The sequence below is a fragment of the Scyliorhinus canicula genome, chromosome 6, assembly GCF_902713615.1.
Source record: "Scyliorhinus canicula chromosome 6, sScyCan1.1, whole genome shotgun sequence".
Lineage (NCBI taxonomy): Eukaryota > Metazoa > Chordata > Chondrichthyes > Carcharhiniformes > Scyliorhinidae > Scyliorhinus > Scyliorhinus canicula.
The window spans coordinates 38,861,625-38,881,203 of record NC_052151.1 but is presented as its reverse complement, the minus strand read 5'-3'; the positions used below and the strand labels follow the sequence as shown (position 1 = coordinate 38,881,203).

The following is a 19,579-nucleotide window of genomic DNA, read 5'->3' as shown; positions in this document are numbered from 1 at the left end:
ACATCACAAAATCACAGAAGCAAATGATTCTGTGGTCACACAAGTTGCTTCTTTTAATATTCAGAATGTGAAGCTTTGGAAGTCAGTATGTGAAGTTAAAGATGTTTTTGATCGTTGAAAATAAAAGCACAATATAAAAAATGAGGAACATCAGAAACATGTTTTTTAAATGTTTCCCAAAGACCGCTGGTGTAGAAAACCAATATATTGGCCATAAGTGAAAGGAAATGATCTGGAATGGGGACAAAAACAATGCAATGTAGGGTTGAAAAAGCAGACATGTCTGGAATGGAATCTTGCAGCGTTACAGCAATAATAAAAAAAACCCCCAGGATATTCACCAAATAGATCATGAAGCACTAGTTTTGTATGAAAATACACACAATCAAGATGATCATTAACATACAAGAAGGTAATTATTGTGATTTATGAGAGAAGCACTATGATTAAGCTGATACCTTGCTGGTCTGTCTGCCTCGATTATAACACGAGATACATCTACCTACTGTGCCATCAAAGCAGCACGAGATTACCAAATAAACATATTCCCCAGTCTCGTGTCATTGAAACATGGGTTTCGGATAATTGAATAGGCACTGGAGGGAAATAACTTTCAAGGTTATTCGGATAGAGTGGGGGAACTGGACTGACAGTATTGCCACATTGAGAGCTGGCATGAGTTCAACAGGCAGCCCCCCCCCCCCCCCCCCCCCCCCCCCCCCCCCCCCCAAACCCAAGTTGAACGACTCTACAAGTACCTTGCTAGAACCTAATTCAGTCTCTCAAGAAATCATTGATACAAATCAATTGTGTGTGGTGCACCATGCTGGTATTTTAATTATCTTTTGTTGTTAATGATCTTTTTCTTCTTCAAATTCTGATGAACAAAAACAAGGTGCAATTACCTGTGTGCAGACTCATATGCTCCAACAGGGAGTGCTTGGTGGTCAATGCCTTTCCACAGACTGTACAGTGATAAGGACGCTCTCCAGTATGCATTCGCTCATGAACCTGCAACGTGTGCTTCTGTGTAAATCCTTTACCACATTCAAAACACTTAAAAGGACGTTCGCCTGCCATGGAACAAATTCTTTAAATGAATACTTAAATGACAAAATTTGCATTCATCCGTCTGACAAAAGAGCTGAGTGAAGCTTTTTTCCTCTTTTTAAAGTGTACATAGGGACAGGAGTGGGCCATTCAGCCCCTCAAGCTTAATTGGCATTCAATGATCACGGCTGATCTATATCTCAACTCCATTCTAGGGCCTTTGTTACATATGTCTTTATATGTCTCGGGTGGCACAGTGGTGAGCATTGCTGCCTCAGCACCAGCGACCCGGGTTTGATTCCGACCTTGGGTGACTGCCTGTGCGGAGTCTGCACGTTCTCCACTTGTCTACGTGGATTTCCTCCCACAGTCCAAAGATGTTCAGGTTAGGTGGATTGGCCTAGCTTAATTGCCCCTTAGGCTGGGGTTACAGGGAGGGGATTGGACCTAGTTAGGGTGCTCTTTCAAAGGGTCAGTGCAAACTCAATGGGCCGAATGGCCTCCTTCTGCACTGTAGTGATTCTATGATTTCAATATTAACTATCAAAATTGTCAATTTTCACATTTTAACTAACCTTCAGAATCAACAGCTTTCTTTTGGGGGGGGGGGGGGGGGGGGGGGGGCTTCCTGACATCACCACCTGGACCAAGTTCTAATTTTAAGGTTATACCTACCACCAGAGAAAGTGATGTTTTTTACAACTCTGTGCCTTTCTTCAGTTATCTTAAATACCTCAATTAGATTATCCCACATTCCTCTATACTCAAGGGGATACAAGCCTGGTTCTGATGAAATGCCAGATCCTGAAATATTGGGCTGAATTCTCGTGTTTGTCAGCGGTGCACTGTTCACTAACGGCGGGATTCTCTATTCCCACAGCTTGTCCATGGGATTTCCCATTGAAGCCACCCACGCCACCCGGGAAACCCACGGGCGGGGGCCGGCGGGAACAGATAATCCCAATGGCTGGAGAATTCCAGCCCTTAACTCTTTCTCTCTCCCACAGATGCTGCCAGACCTGCTGAGCATTTTCTGTTTGTATAACCTATATTTGGGCACAGTTCCATAAGTGACAGTGTCTCTTCAAATGCCTCAGCCTCATATCAGGCTTGCCAGCAAAGGTGATGCTCGTGGAATAATAAGGGCAGCATAGATATAAAGTCAGTTGAATGGCAGGAAACAGTGTTGGCAAAGGACTGTTTCTCTGACTGAAGGAAGGTATACAGCGGGGTTCCCAAGAATCAGAATGAGGACCACTGCTTTTATACTTAATGACCTTGACTTCAAAATTTGCGGCTGTTACAAAACAGGGGAATGCTGTGAATTGTGAGGAGGATAGCGATAGAGCAAGAGAACAGACAGGCTGCTTGAATGGATATATATAGATGTGATCGGCATGGCAGGTAACATTTCATGGAGAGAAGCATGAAGTGATACATTTCAGTAGGAATGAGCAGTGGCAATATAAAGTGAAGAGGGTGCTGGAACAGAGAACTGGGAATGTGTGGTGTGCACGAATTTGAAGGTGGCGGGGCAGGTTGAAAAAGTGGTTAAAAGGCAGAGGGGATCTTGGGTTTCAGAAAGAAGGCATAGAGTAAAAAAAAAGGAAGTGGGTAGTGGCTGCCTGGAACTTGCTGTCGGAGGAGGTGGTGGAAGCAGGGACAATAGTGACGTTTAAGGGGCATCTTGACAAATACATCAATAGGATGGGATTATCATAGAATTTACAGTGCAGAAGGAGGCCATTCGGCCCATCGAGTCTTGGAAAGAGCACCCTACCCAAGATCAACAGCTCCACCCTAACCCCATAACCCAGCAACCCCACCCAACACTAATGGCAATTTTGGACACTAAGGGCAATTTATCATGGCCAATCCACCTAACCTGCACATCTTTGGACAGTGGGAGGAAACCGGAGCACCCGGAGGAAACCCATGCACACACGGGGGGGACGTGCAGACACCACACAGACAGTGACCCAAACCGGAATCGAACCTGGGACCCTGGAGCTGTGAAGCAATTGTGCTATCCACAGAAGGGATCCACATTAGAGGGATACGGACCCTGGAAGTGTCGAAGATTTTAGTTTAGATGGGCAGCATGGTCGGTGCAGGCTTGGAGGGCTGAAGGGCCTGTTCCTGTGCTGTACTTTCCTTTGTTCTTCTTTGAAGCTACGATGAACCTTTCAAACAATGGTTTCGTCTCAGCAGCCAAAGGAACCAATGGCGACATAAGGAAAAACTCTTCTAATGCAGCAAGTGATCAGGATCTGGAATGGACTGTCTGAGTGGGGTAGAGGCAGATTCAATTTTGGCTTTTGAAAGGGAATTAAATAAGCAACAAAAGGAAGTAAACACGTGACTAAAGGAGTGATGCGGGGTATTGGGACAGGAGGGATAGTACCATTGGGACGGTCTTCACCTGAACCGATCTGGGACCAGTGTTCTAGCAGGAAGGCTAAATAGGAGGGGGGGGGGGGGGGGGGGGGGGGGAATTAGGGAAAGTATAATGGTTAATGGGAAGCAAGGCAGCCGGTTAGTAGATGGGGAAGTGGGCTCAACTACATGGAAAATTATGAAAAATGTTAAAGGGAAGAAGATGTTATTAATGGAGGTATTAGGATTCAAAAAGGTATAAAAACTAGCATTAGGACACTTTACCTGAATGCTCGTAGCATTCGCAACAAGGTAAATGAGTTGACAGCTAAAATCATTGTGAATTATAGAGACATGGTTGCATGGTGGTCAAGACTGGGAGTTAAATATCCAGGGGTATCAGACTATCCGGGAGGACGGGCAGGAAAGTAAGGGAGGTGGTGTAACTCTGATATTTAAGGTTGATATCAGGGGGTAATGAGAGATTATATAGGATTTATGGAGAAAAAGGTTGAATCCATCCACTTGGGTAGAAATTAGAAATAGTAAGGAAAAAAGGTCACTGATAGACATAGTCCATAGGCCACCAAATAATAACATCACGGTGGGGCGGGAGAAATAGCTGATGCATGTAAAAACGGTACAGCGACTATCATGGGCAAAATTTATTCTACATATTGATTGGTCAAACAATGTCAGTCAAGGCAGCCTTGAGGAGGAGTTCATAGAATGTATCCGTGATAGTTTCCTCGAACAGTAAGTAATGGAACCTACGAGGGAACAAGCGGTCCTAGATCTGGTCCTGTGTAATATGACAGGAATAATTAATGATCTCATAGTTAGGGATCCTCTTGGAAGGAGCGATCACAGTATGGTTCAATTTAAAATACAGATGGAGGCTGGGAAGGTAAAATCCTATAGCAGTGTCTTGTGCTTAAACAAAGGAAACTACAATGGAATGAGGAAGGAGTTGGCTAAGGTAGATTGGGAGTAAAGACTTTATGGTGGGACAGTAGAGGATTTTCAAAGTGATCTTTTTTTTAGTGCTCAGCTAAAGTATATACCAGTGAAAAGGAAGGACTAGGAAAAGGGATAATCAGCCATGGATATCTAAGGAAATAAAGGAGGGTATCAAATTGAAAGAAAATGCATACAAAGCGGCAAAGATTAGTGGGAAACTAGACGATTGGGAAATCCTCAAAAAGGTCAACAGAAAGCCATGAAAAAGCTATGAAGAAAAGTAAGATAGATTATGAGAGTAAACTAGCTCAGAATATAAAGACAGATAGTAAATGTTTCTACAAATATATAAAATAAAAGAATGGCTACGGTAAACATTGGTCCTTTAGAGGATGGAAGGGGGATTTAATAATGAGGAAAGGGCCGAGGCATTGAACAGGTATTTTGTGTTGGTCTTCACAGTGGAAGACACAAATAACATGCCAATAATTGATGGCAAGATGGCAGGTGAGAACCTAGAAGTGATCATTATCATTAAGGAGGTAGTGTTGGGCAAGCTAATGGGACTAAAGGTAGACTAGTCTCCTGGCCCTGATGGAATGCATCCCAGGGTACTAAAAGAGATGGCGGGGGAAATAGCAAATGCGCTCCTCGTAATTTATCAAAATTCACTGGACTCTGGAGCAGTTCCGGCAGATTGGAAAACAGCAAATGTGACGCCACTGTTTAAAAAAGGATGTAGACAAAAGGCTGGTAACTATAGACTGATTAGCTTAATTTCTATAGTGGGGAAAATTCCTGAATCTATCATCAAGGAAGAAATAGCGAGACATCTGGACAGAAATTGTCCCATTGGGCAGTGCAGCATGGGTTCATGAAAGGCAGGTCATGCTTAATTAATTTATTGGAATTCTTTGAGGACATTACGAACATGGTGGACAACGGGTGGATGTGGTGCATCTGGATTTCCAGAAAGTATTTGACAAGGTGCCGCACAAAAGGCTGGTGCATAAGATAAAGGTGAAAGGCGTTATGAGTAATGCACTAGCATGGATAGAGGATTGGTTAACTGACAGAAAGCAAAGAGTGGGGATAAATGGGTGTTTTTCCAGTTGTCGATCAGTGGCTAGTGGTGTGCCTCAGGGATCAATGTTGGGCCCAAAATTGTTTACAATTTACGTCAATGATTTGGAGTTGAGGACCAAGTGTAATATGTCAAAGTTCGCAGATGACACTAAGATGAGTGGCAGAGCAAGTGTTCAGAGGACACTGAAAGTCTGCAGAGTCCCGTAGCAGCCTCCCCGGACAGGCGCCGGAATGTGGCGACTAGGGGTTTTTCACAGTAACTTCATTGAAGCCTACTCGTGACAATAAGCGATTTTCATTTCATTTCATAGACAGTTTAAGTGAGCAAAAAAGGGTCTGGCAGATGGAGTACAATGTTGGTAATGTGAGGTCACTGATTTTGGTAGGAATAACAGTAAAATGGACTACTGGACTTCAATGGTGGCACAGTGGTTAGCACTGCAACCTCACAACTCGAGGGATCTGGGTTCAATTCCAGCCTCGGTTGACTGTCTGTGTGGAGTTTGCACTTTTGCCCCGTGCCTACGTGGGTTTCCTCCGGGTGCTCCGGTTTCCTCCCACAGCCCAAAGATGTGCAGGTTAGGTGGATTAGCCGTGCTAAATTGCCCTTCGTGTCCAAAGGTTAGGTGGGGTTATGGGATTACAGGCATAGTGTGGAGCAGTGGGCCTAAGTAGGGTGCTCTTTCAGAGGGTTGGTGTAGACTCAATGGGCCAAATGGCCTCCTTCTGCACTGTAGGAATTCTATGTATTATTTAAATGGTAAAATATTGCAGCATGCTGCTGTGCAGAGGGACCTGGGTGCATGAATGGCAAAAGGTTGGCTTGCAGGTGCAGCAAGTAATTGAGAAGGCTAATGGAATGTTGTCCTTCATTGCTGGAGGGATGGAGTTTAAAAGCAGGGAGGTTATGTTGCAGCTGTATAGGGTGCTGGTGAGGCCACACCTGGAGTACCGTGCACAGTTTTGGTCTCCTTACTTTAGAAAGGGTATACTGGCACTGGAGGGGGTGCAGAGGAGAAAAAAATAATTTTTAAAAGTGTATTCTTTCAAGGGATGTGGGCGACGCTGGGAAGGTCAACATTTGTTGCCCATCCCTAATTGTCTTTAAACTGAGTGGCTAGCTAGACCATTGCAGAGAGTAGTTAAGAGTCAACCACATTACTGTGTCAGGACTGGGGTCACACCGAGGCCAGGCCAGGTAAGGACAGCAGATTCTCTTCATTAAAGGACATTAGTGAACCAGATGGTTCTTTATAATGGTTTCATAGTCATCATTGCTGAGACTAGCTTTATTTCCCAGATTTATTCATTGAAATTCCACCAGCTTCCCTGGTGGGATGTGATTATGAAGGCCAGCCATCTAAAACAAAATTACATTTTTATGACTTTATATTCTGGACGTGCGTGTGTGTCTGTCTGTTCATGTTTGAGAGACTGAATTCCATGCTCCAATTAATGTTTTCATGAAAGCTCATCAGTCTCTTGATTACTATATGTTCATTTGCCAATGAACTGGACTTTGTTTAATTCCCAAAAACGCACAGTGGTGTGGTGTATAATATATGCCAGGTTGGCATTTAGTAGTAATGGAAAAAGGGGGTCCATAGGATTTACTACTCAGTGTACGGGAATGGGCAAACGCAGGTCTTATAGCATTTGAAGGGTCATGCAGACTAGTAACACAGAATAAGGGTTGACCCAGAGGTTTGATAGGACTGCCCAAAGATTTCAGTCTAATGCTTCTAAGACGGAGGAACAAATTGGAACATGAACACTCTCCCCAGACACAGTGAAGAATACATTTATGGTGTTAGTCACAGCAAATGAATAGCTGGCCATTTTAATAAACAAGCATGGCATAGATAAGCAATCACTTGTATCAAAATGATCTTTAGAAAATATTGAGTAGTTCATGATTCCCATGTAGGAGCTTGTAAAAGGTATATCTTAGCCTTTCTACTGCTGTGCTGACCTATGAATTGTCATTGTGTCAATGCTCTCCCAACCACAATACAAAAAAGCTAGCTGATTCACTGCTCACCTGTGTGTGTCCTTCGATGAATGGCCAAGAAGTGGTGATTTTTAAACGTTTTGTCACAGTCTTCACATCTGGCCTCAACATCTGGATACTTTCTCTTCCTCCCCCGTTTCCTCATTTCCTCCTGTTCCTCATCTACCATGCCAAGCTTGTACCCCATTAACTTAATCGGTCTTTGAATTCTACGGTTGCTATAGCGGCTGCGACTCACCACTGCTAATTTATGTTCATAGACTTCTTCGGTCTGAGAAGCTGTTTCGGAGCCAGTATCAAAACAAGTCTGTGGTTCTGAGGTCTTGCAGCTTTGTCTCACTTCACCCATTTTACTGCTCATTTTAGAATTAGCTTCCTCTGCAGGCTCTTCAAATGTGCTGTGATGTTCCTGTGGGTCGGCTGGAGCCCCATCGTTAACTTCATTCCCTCCTGCTTGTGCCTGCTCACATTTCCGAGGTCTCCCCCTCTTGCGTTTTGGCTTTGCGGGTTGATCATCGTCAGCATTGGGTTCCACAACTACTACTTTAATTCCATTGGAAGCCAACGATACCTTAACATGTAAATGGTTGTCCTGATAGTCTGAGTATGCTTTGATCAAATCATTCACTTTCAGAACCTCGGCAGTGGTCACAATGTGTTCAATGGACTTTTCAGTGACATTCAGGCGACCGGTGTATATGAATTCCAGCACAGCACTGAATGTGTCTGCAGCCATCCCATTGAGCATGTAGATAGCTTGGCCTTGCTGGTTCTCATCAGCAAACATCAGAGAGAAATACTCACTGCTAGCAGCAAGCAGTGCTTTGTGCGCTTTGAAGTGAACATCCTCGGCAATTAAAGTGATGTCACACAAGAAGTTTCTCTTTCTTTGTTCTGCAAAGTTAGTTAGAACAGTATCTTTGTGAGTCTTAGACTGGATGATAAGGGAAGAGGAGGGTGGGGCACTGGGCAATGTCCCGGCCATCTCGATGACACTCAGTCAAACATACATCCTGGCATATCTGCTGATGCAAAAAAACAAATTTGAATAATAAGTATTGATGGCTTTTAATATCAAATTCTGATTCAGCAAGACAGATCTCAGATCACATTTGTGTTTGATAACAGTGTAGCACAGGAAGACTTTTTACATGTCAACTTATACAAATTAGCATTGTGTACTGCTCTTAATTTATCTACCCTTTTATCCATCTGTAGCAGACCAGCACTGCACCTCAGTTTTTTATGGTTTATCACACTTCCTCCTGATGCAATGCCAAGTTTGGAAGAACAAAAGCTAACTTCATGGCTGGATATTTTTCATAGTTTAAAATTGCATGTTGTAGACATGGAAATTTCACTGAGTTTTATGCTTTCCCAAAATCCTAGTGATAACTATACATACTTTGCAATTGTATAAATAATAATAATCTTATTGTCACAAGTAGGCTTACATTAACATTTCAATGAAGTTACTGTGAAAATCCCCTAGTTGCCATATTCCAGCGCCTGTTCGGGTACACAGAGGGAGAGTTCAGAATGTCCAATTCACCTAACAGCATGTTTTTCAGGACTTGTGGGAGGAAACCGAAGCACCCGGAGGAAACCCACACAGACACGGGGAGAATGTGACGGTGATCCAAGCGGGAATCGAACCCGTGTCCCTGGCGCTGTGAAGCAACAGTGCTAACCACTGTGCGACCATGCCGCCCTTCCAGGAGACAAATGGGACTTCGCACTGCTGGACCTCAGTCAAGCTGCCGCGGAAAATGACAACAAAGAGGGTCTGAACACATATGAGGCATGGAGATGGTTTTGTGGCAGGTTTCCATTGTTGGCCCATAAGGGGATCAAACCTGCGACCTTGCCATTATTAGCACCACGGTCTAACCATCTGTGCAAACGGCCATGTATAAGCACTTGAACAAAATCATGTGACCGTCAGCAATCCATTGGATGGCCAACTACGTGTAACCTCTAAACATAAATTTTGAAATAATCAAATAAGCTTCTCAGTAAGTGTACTAATAATCTTATCCCTCAATCACTGTAACCTCGCAGTTTCTAACCATTCTGCCCCATCCCTACATAATTTTAAACACTTCCAATAAATTATCCCTTTTTATTTGCCTGTTCTATGTACCACATTTGCCTCGATGCAGCCCAAAACAGATTGATGGTCCTACTATGGTTTTACATAGATTTACCACTACAGCTTTAATCCTTCATTCTAAACCACATACTATAAATCAAGTATATCCCTAAAGATAGACCCCTATTCACTTCAGGTTTTAAAGGAACAAGTATGCCATCTCGCATTTCCTCACTTTTTACCTGCCTCTTTTTGTCCATTCCATGTCTCATCACATCTTCTTTGTAGCTATTTTTGGTTCATGTAATTATTTACTGTACATCCTATTTTAACAGAGTTTACTAATTTGGATATTGCTTCCTTCTGGGTGTATTATCAAATCATTGACATATGCAATGAACAGTAGCAATCTTGTATTGCCTGGTCAAAGGCTTTTTCAAAATCCCTGTATGGCACATCTACTGCCTTTGCTTCACCCATTTCCATCAGCTAACCAATTATAAATAACTCTTGCAGTTTTGACAAAGAACGTCCAAGGTTAAAAATACTTTGATACTTGGGCAGCACGGTGGCACAGTGGTAGCACTGCAGCCTCACGGCGCCGAGGTCCCAGGTTCGATCCTGGCTCTGGGTCACTGTCCGTGTGGAGTTTGCACATTCTCCCCGTGTTGGCGTGGGCTTCGCCCCCACAACCCAAAAGATGTGCAGGGTAGGTGGATTGAACACGCTAAATTGCCCCTTAATTGGAAAAAATGAATTGGGTACTCTAAATTTATTTTTTTAAAGAATACTTTGATACTTTAATAGATAAGTCTTTGAGAGTTTTTTTTTTATTATTAGCTGAGTTGGGTGTTTCTGCAGGCAAGGATCAAAGTTCTCAGGTCCAACAAGTTGTTGATAGGAACACTTCCACAGTAATTGCGTGAAATGAAAAAAAATGAAAATTGCTTATTGTCACAAGTAGGCTTCAAATGAAGTTACTGTGAAAAGCAGTAGCCACATTCCGGCGCCTGTTCGGGGAGTCTGGTACGGGAATTGAACCGTGCTGCTGGCCTGCCTTGGTCTGCTTTAAAAGCCAGCTCTTTAGCCGCGTGCTAAACCAGCCCCCAAGACCTTCAAGCAAACAGTCAAGATCCTCAAAAACTTAAGCTGAATAAAAATGAACTCAACATTTTAGATCAGTCCAATTTTGAGTTCAATCTAGTGTCACATTATCTTGATTTCTTTACTGTCAGCATCACCATCTCACATCAGTTCCCAAAGACACAATTTTCATAATAGGATCTCTCATAATCGCCCATTTACTTGCCAAAGAAATTTGAGCACTCTTGTTTTACGACTGTAAAATGTGCTATTTGGGAGCTCGAAAGATAATAGCACATCGGAGGCATACCTACTGCCTGAGTACTGCATGCTTTGCAAAATTGGCCTGTGTTGTCCTGCCACAGGAGAGGTTCACGGCCTGAAATTAAACCTTCAATTGCAAATTTTAAACAGTTGCACCAAGTGCAAAATTATTATGGATAATGTTTGTCATTATTGCAGACCGTGCTGTTAAATATACCCTGCAATGTAAATAGATTGGATCCACAACACCAAGAAAACAGCACGTTTCAGAACTACTTGGAATACAAGTAATTCTGCCAAATAAAGAGATGCTCAGTGGAAGTCCATCCAATACTCTGCGAGTAGAAATTCTAAAAAAGAATGCAATCTTTCTTGTATTACCGTGATGACTAGCTTGCAGGTACATGTGAGAAACATAGAGGAAAGCATGGAATACAATTCATCTGCTTTCATAGTTTGTGGGCGAGGAAAGTTAAGAATAAAAAGTTTAAAAAATACTGTTTCTCTGTCTGTCTTCACAAATATATACATCCACATATATGTAAACTCATCTTACACTCATTTACTTTTAACATTCATCAACAGTCCTTTCACCTTGATTAAAGTTAGATACACTTTTGGACGAGGACAATCTGCAAACTTCTGCATCAAGTCTCAAAAATATTTAAGTAAACTGGATTCAGGGCTTGCTGACTTACCATATCCCCAGATACTTTTTGACAATTTTTCTCAATTTAGGAGATGATCCCATTTGACTAGAAAAAGGACTCGTTTCTTCACCTTAATTCCACCTACCAGTCACCCACTTACAGACTGCTTGCTGATATAATCAGTAATATCAATTTGGTGCAGTAACAAAATCAAAACAGAACGTACTCTAAACATGGCAGACTCCCTGCTTCAAGCCAAAATGCTACCATGTCTTCTACATTATGACTGAAATTAAAAGGATGTCATAGAACATAACAGCGCAGTGCAGGCCCTTCGGCCCTCGATGTTGCGCCAACCGTGAAACCCCTCTAAAGCCCATCTACACTATTCCCTTATCGTCCATGTCTATCCAATGACCATGTGAATGTCTTTTTTAAAATTCTGCCATGGGATGTGGGCTTCGCTGACTAGGCTAGCATTTATTGCCCACCCCGATTGCCCGTGAGGTGTTGTTGAGCTGCCTTCTTAAACCACTGCAGGCATGTGGTGTAGGTACACCCAGTGCTGTGAAGGAACGGCGATATATTTCCAAGTCAGGGTGGTGTGCAGCTTGGAGGGGAACATGTAGGTGGTGGTGTTCCCAGGTATCTGCTGCCCTTGTCCCTCTGGGTGTAAGTGGTTGTGGGTTTGGAATGTGCTGTCAAAGTGCACAGCATCTTGTAGATAGTACACACTGCTGCCACAGTAAATCAGTGGTGATGGAGGGACTGAATGTTATGGATGTGGTGCTTTACCCTGGATGGTGTTGAGCTTCCTGAGTGTTGTTGGAACTGCGCTGATCCAGGAAAGAATATTTGACCACATTGCTAACTTGTGCCTTGTCGCTGGTGAACAGGCTTTGGGAAGGCACGGTGGCACAGTGGTTAGCACTGTTGCCTCACAGTGTCAGGGACCCAGGTTCGATTCAGATCTTGGGTGACTTACTGTGTGGAGTTTGCATGTTCTCCCCGTGTCTGCGTGGGTTTCCTCCGCATGCTCTGATTTCTTCCTACAGTCCAAAGGTGGATTAGCCACAGTAAATTTCACCTTAGTGTCCAAAGATGTGCGGGTTAGATGAAGGTGTTATTGGGATAAGGTGGGGGTAGTGGGCTTGGGTGGAGTGCTCAGAAGATCGATGCAGACCCGATGGGCCAAATGATCTCCTTCTGCACTGTAGGTATTCTATGATTGTAATATGTGAGTCAGGTGGTGAAGTTACTCATCACAGGATTCCCAGCCACTTGCCTGCTCTTGTAGCCACAATAGCTGCAAAATCTATTTCTTGTCTATGGCAGTTATAATATTTAAAACTTTTAATGCAGCTGTAACATACCCAAAATAGACTGCATATCTGACAAAATGTTGTTCATGTCTAAAAAAAAGTAGCTGCTTATAGACAATCCTTTCCAAAACTTCAGACAGACTGGGTAAGATAGAAATTTAGCATGGTGCTAGTACCACATAAATGAAGGCTAACCTCAATGTGAAGACAGGATGCTGTCTCCACTGTTGTGGTCTCTTTCACAATTAGTCATGGACAGATGCATTTGCAACAGGTAGACTGGTGAAGATGAGGTCACATTGCTTTTTCCCTCTTGTTAACTCCCCTATCACCTGTCATGAACCTATTTCCTATAGGCTCAGCCAGCTCGGTCAGTAACGGTGGACACTGAAATCCCCAAAGTCCATTCCATGCCCTTGTCACTCTCCATGCTTCTTCCAATTGGTGTTGAGCATGGGGAAGTAATGATTCATCTGTTGATGACGGACAGTACGCGTTGATCAGCACGTTTCCTTGCCCATGTTTGACCTGAAAGTCATGAGACTTCATGGAGTCTGCAGTCAATAGTGGGATCTCCCAGGACAATCCAATGCCAAGTGTATACCACTGTGCCGCTACCTCTGGTAGGTCTGTCCTGCCAGTGGGACAGGGCACATACCCAGCAATGGTGGTATCTGGAACATTGTCTGTAAGGTATGATTCCCTGAATTTATGTCAGGCTGTTGTTTGACTAGCCTGAGAGACAGCTCTCCCAATTTTGGCACAAGCCCCCAGATGTTAGCATGGAGGATTTTGCAGGGTGGGATGTGCCTTTGCTGTTTCTGGCGCTGAGGCCAATGTTGGGTGGTCCGTCCAGTTTCATTCCATTTTGACATTTTAGAGGGTGTTTAAGAATCAACTGCTTTGCTGTGGCTTAAGTCATATTTAGGCCAGACCAGGCAAGAAAGACAGATTTCCACCCATAAAGGACATCTGTGAAGCAGATAGGTTTTTACAACAAATAACAATGGCTTCACGATCTCCATTACTGAGACTAGCTTTTAATTCTAGATTTATGAATTGAATTGAATTTAAACTCCACCAGCTGTCGTGATGAGTTGAACCCATGACCTTAGAGGCAATTAGCCTGAGCCTCTGGATTCCTAGCCCAGTGACATCATGACACCACGACCTCTGCATAAAAGCGGAAAAAAAAGCGTTCTTGGCATTTACAGCAACTCAGTGCACATTGAAGCATTTTTTGAAGTGTTATGAGGATTTCTGCCTATCTGTGCCCCTGTTCCTCTAGTGCTGACTATCCTACAATGTGTCTATTCTCTCGCCTTGTTTGTCTCCCTCCAATCAATAACACCACTTTTCCAAATTAATACCATTTGCCACTTTACCAATCCACTGATATCTTCTGGCAATTTACAGCTTTCTTCCACACTATCAACCTCACGACTAATTTTATATTAGCTGCAAATTTTTTATAATTTCTCTCTACTTTATCCCATGTCTGTCCGTTTCTCTCCACTTTATCTGACATGCATTTCTCTTTCCACTTCATCCAGTCACTCTTTCCCTCCATTTTATCCAGCATCCCATGTCTCTCGCACCCTGACATTCCATTCACTATACTCAATACCCCCACTTTCTCCTCCTCCCATCTCTTTCTCTCTCTCCCTCCCTCCTTTCTCTCTCATATGTCTCTCTCTCTCCATCTCGCTGTCCACCCTCCCAACTGCGTCCACATCTCTTTCTCTCTTCCCATCTCTCTCCCTGTCTCTATTTCTCTACCCCCTACCCCCGGTCTCTTTCTTTCTCTGTCATGCCCCGACCTCTCTCCGTCTATGAATCCCTACAGTGCAAAAGGAGGCCATTCAGTCCATCTAATCTGCACCGACCCTCAGAAAGAGCAACCTACCTAGGCCTAATCTTCACCCTAACCCGTAAATCCACCTAACCTTTGGACACTGAGGGGCCATGTATTATTACCAATCCATCTAACCTGCACATCTTTGGACTGAGAGGAGAAACTGGAGCCCCCGGAAAAAACTCACGCAGACACGGGGAGAAAGTGCAGACTCAACAGTCACCCAAGGTCAGAATTGAACCCAGGTCCCTGGCACTGAGGCATCAGTGCTAACCACTGTGCCGCCCCTACATCCCTGTCGCTCTCCTTCGATTTCTCTCACTCTGCCCTATTTCTCTCTCCCTCCCTCTATCTCTGTCTATTTCTTTCTCCCTCCCTCTCCTCTCTAATCCTCCGTCTGCCTATTTCTCTCTCTTCCTGGATCTCTCCTCCATCTTTCTCTCTCCTCTACTAATCTCTCCCGCCTCCATCTCCCCCTATCACTTCCTCTCTCCTTCCTCTATCTCTCTCTCCTCCAAATCTGTCTATTTCTCCCTCCCGTTTCCCTCTCTCCACTTTTTTTTTCTATTTCTCTCCTGTATCTATCTCTAATTCTCTCTATCTCTCCTATTTTTTTCTTACTCTCCTGTCTCTATCTCCCCCGTCTCTATCTCCCTCTGTCTCTATCTCTCCCCTGTCTCTATCTATCTCTCCTGTCTCTATCTATCTCTCCTCTGTCACTATCGATCTCTTCTTTATCTATTTAACTCTCCTCTGTCTCTATCTCTCCTGTCTCTATCTATCGATCTCTCTGTCTCTATCTATCGATCTCTCCTCTGTCTTTATCTATCTCTCATCTGTCTCTATCTCTCCTCTGTCTCTATCTATCTCTCCTCTGACTCTATCTATCTCTCGTCTGTCTCTATCTCTCCTCTGTCGCTATCTATCTCTCCCGTCTCTATCTCCTCTATCACTATCTATCTCTCCTTTAAACTCTCCACTGTCTCTATCTATCTCTCCTCTGTCTCTATCTATCTCTCCTCTGTCTCTATCTATCTCTCCTCTGTCTCTATCTATCTCTCCTCTGTCTCTATCTATCTCTCATCTGTCTCTCTCTATCTCTCATCTGTCTCTCTCTATCTCTCCCGTCTCTATCTATCTCTCCCGTCTCTATCTATCTCTCCCCTGTCTCTATCTCTCCACGTCTATATCTCTCCTCTGTCTCTATCTATCTCTCCTGTCTCTATCTATCTCTCCTCTGTCTCTATCTATCTCTCCTCTGTCTCTATCTATCTCTCCTGTCTCTATCAATCTCTCTCCTGTCTCTATCTATCTCTCCTCTGTCTCTATCTGTCTCTCCTGTTTCTATCTATCTCTCCTCTGTCTCTATCTATCTTTCCTCTGTCTCTATCTATCACCTCTCTCTATCAACGACTACCATCTGGTGGCCTTGATATTGATCATTATGAAGTGCTTCAAGAAGTTGGTCATGTGACACATCAACTCCATACTCCCAGAATGCCTTGATCCTCTGAAACTTGCATACCACCACAACCACGCCACAGCAACTCCCGGGCCCTACACACATCACTGGGACATCTTGACAACAAGGACTCCAACCTCTTCCATCGGGTAGGAGATACAAAAGTCTGAGGACACGCACTAATAGATTCAAAAACAATCTTCTTTTTGGCTGTTACCAGACTCCTGAATGGACTGAACTGATCTTTCCATAGATCTTCTCTACTGAATAGTACTACACTCCATATGTTTCACCCGATGTCTGTGTCTATGTATTTACTTCACCGTATGTCCCATGTTTTTCATGTATGGAACGATGTCTGGACTGTACACAGAACAATAATTTTCACTGTACCTTGGTACACGTGACAATAAACCCAAATCCAATCTCTCTCTATCCCTCTCTCTGTATTTCCCCTTTCTCAATCTCTCTCCTCTATATCTGCCTCTATATATTCCTCTCCTTTATCAAACTCTCTCCACCTCTTTATATATCCCTCTCATACAATCACCTACAGTGCAGGATGCCATTTGGCCCTTTGAGTCTCCACCGATCCTTCAGATGAGAACTCTACCCATGTCCGCTCCCCTGTCCACCCCACACGCTAAGGGGCAATTTACCACGGCCAATCCACCAAACCTGCACTGCTTTGGACTGTAGGAGGAAACCGGAGCACCTGGAGATAACCCACAGACATGGGGAGAATGTACAAACTCCACACAGTGACCCAAGGCTGGAATTGAAATGAAATGAAAAATCGCTTGTCACAAGTAGGCTTCAAAATGAAGTTACTGTGAAAAGCCCCTAGTCGCCACATTCGGGGAGGCTGGTACAGGAATTGAACCGTGCTGCTGGCCTGCCTTGGTCTGCTTTCAAAGCCAGCGATTTAGCCCTGTGCTGAGAACCAGTGTCCCTGGCGCTGTGAAGCAGCAGTGCTAACCACTGTACCACCATGCTGCCCCTCTTAGCTTTCTCGCTCTTCGCTGTCTCTATCTATCCCTCTATCTATCTCTATGAATCTCTATCTCTTTTTAAAAATTTTAAAATTTAGAGCACCCACTTCTTTGTTTTTTCCAATTAACGGACAATTTAGCGTGGCCTCCCCTGCACATCTTTGGGTTGTGGGGGCGAGACCCACGTAGACATGGGGAGAATGTGCAAACTCCACATGGACAGTGCCCTGGAGTCGGATTGAAGCTGGATCTTCGGTGCCATGAGGCAGCAGTGCTCACCACCGTGCCGCTCTCTTTTCTATATCTCTATTTTCTCCTATCTCCTCTCTATTTTCTCTCTTTACCTTCTCTCTCTATCCCTCTATTTTCACTCCTTCTCTCTTTTCTCTCCCCCTATTCTCTCTATATCCTCTCTCTCTCTCCATTTCCTCTCTCTCTCCATTTCCTCTCTCTCTCCATTTCCTCTCCCTCCATTTTCTCTCTCTCTCTCTCTCCATCCATCTCTCTCTCTCTCGGTGTTCTGAGGTTTGAATCTTGCTCCAAGGCCCCTCTCCGGTCACTAACTCTCGGCCAGGGAAGTAAATGCAGAGTTCCGCAGCCGGCGGGCCTGGAGCTGGGCTCGCGCCGCCGGGCGCCGGGAGCGGGCGCGCGGGCCGGGTGGGTTTCTCAGGCGGAAGCGGCGCGGGCGCAGGCGGCGGTTTAAAGCGGATTTCAAACCTTCCGCTGCCAGGACCTTACCCGGGGTGGCAGCAAGATGGCGGCGAGCCCGGCCCGAGCGGCCAAACTCCCGCGAGACTGAGGAGGCGAGCACACAGTCACCAAGAGGGGGCGGCAGAGAGCAAGAACTGTGCCAATTCCTTCATCCCACTGCATCTTCCCAATGTGGGCATTCTGGCACCAAGCCATCAGGGCAGGTGGGCAAGTTTGATCAGAGGTAGATTGGGTGTTTGACAATTGCCAAGGCTAGCTTTTGGAAGTGCATACAGTAAAATAGCACCAACAATTGTTCCCCACTGAAGCTTAACTACTGTGTGGATCAACCCGGCTCACCTCTGATTTATTTAAGTAAGAAGTCTTACAACACCAGGTTAAAGTCCAACAGGTTTGATTCAAACACGAGCTTTCGGAGCGCAGCTCCTTCCTCAGGTGCGCTCCGAAAGCTAGTGTTTGAATCAAACCTGTTGGACTTTAACCTGGTGTTGTAAGACTTCTTACTGTGCTCACCCCAGTCCAACGCCGGCATCTCCACATCACTGCTTTATTTAAGAAGGGGAGTAGAAGTAGAAGTAGAGGATATAAGGGACAGAATTGATTGGTGAGTTGTGGATGAGTTTTACACTCATTTAAAGCTACATTAAGGAAATGTAAGAGTTTTAGCTTTTATTTATGAATAACAAATAATTTTCTAATTGACACAAATTAAAGATAAGTCTTTTAACTAAAAGTATGACTGGGAGCAGTCCCGTGTTTTGCTTGGTCTGCAGTATGTGGGAATTCCGAGATGTTCCGTGCAGTCTGGATGACCACATTTGCAGAGCGTGCCACTGATTTGACCAGCTTGAGAGCCGGGTTTCAGAGCTTGAGTTGGAGGTTCAGCAGTGCATCGCTACCAGTCGTGTGCGATCGACACGCCGCCGGTCAGGGGCCGTTGAAAGCGACCCCCGTGGCGATTCTCCATGCTTGACGAGTCGAGTGCCTGCCAAGTTCTGCCGAGTCCCGCCAATTCACAAGGTTCACTTGTGGCTGTCGGGTCCGTCCTGGTTGGGGGGGGCGGGGGGATCCAACTCCGGGGGGGCTTCCATGGTGGCCAGGCCTGCGATTGGTGGATGCCGATCGGCGGGCGTGCTCATTCCGGAGGGGGGGTCCTATGTCCCTCCTCGCCGGGCCCCTGTAGGGTGCCGCGCATGCGGGGTCACGTGGGTGTAACTGCAGGGCCCCGCCGAAGCTGCGGGACGCACGTCGGGGTCCTGCTAGCCCCCTTGATGACAGAGATTCACACCGGACTTTCTAGGAAAAAGTCCGGAGTGATTCCTGCCCGTTTTCAGGTGGGCGTGGTGACTTAGTCCCCAGAAGGGAGAATCCCGCCCTGTATTTTTAGGCATGGTCATCCTGCAGCTTAATAATAATAATCTTTTATTGTCACAAGTAGGCTTACATTAACACTGTAATGAAGTTACTGTGAAAAGCCCCTAGTCACCACATTCTGGCGTCTGTTCGGGTACACAGAGGGAGAATTCAGAATGTCCAAATTACCTAACAGCATGTCTTAAGGAAGTGCAGTCAGAAAGGGAATGGGTGACCACTGGTCAGAAGAAGGGGGCAAGCAGATTTAAAAGTTCCAGAGTTCATTGACCAAAGACCGTTTTTCAGTGTTAG

At 44.7% G+C, this 19,579-nt stretch overlaps 1 protein-coding gene across 5 annotated transcripts in view; it reads right to left on the bottom strand.

The window, feature by feature from the left end:
- Positions 1-18,008, bottom strand: part of zbtb24 (zinc finger and BTB domain containing 24) — a 35,242-nt gene extending 17,234 nt beyond the window's left edge. The window contains exons 1-3 of one of the 5 annotated variants that reach the window (XM_038799190.1): positions 17,942-18,008; positions 7,514-8,505; positions 906-1,073 (exon numbers count right to left, since the gene is read on the bottom strand). In XM_038799190.1, coding sequence (XP_038655118.1) covers positions 906-1,073; positions 7,514-8,468 — 1,123 coding nt within the window. In that variant the 5' untranslated portion in view covers positions 8,469-8,505; positions 17,942-18,008. Of the gene's footprint in view, positions 1-905; positions 1,074-7,513; positions 8,509-11,620; positions 11,968-13,089; positions 14,573-17,941 lie in introns of those variants that run through there. The other 4 variants (XM_038799193.1, XM_038799192.1, XM_038799191.1 and 1 more) reach the window with 4 other exon arrangements.
- Between the last annotated feature and the right edge of the window lie 1,571 nt (positions 18,009-19,579).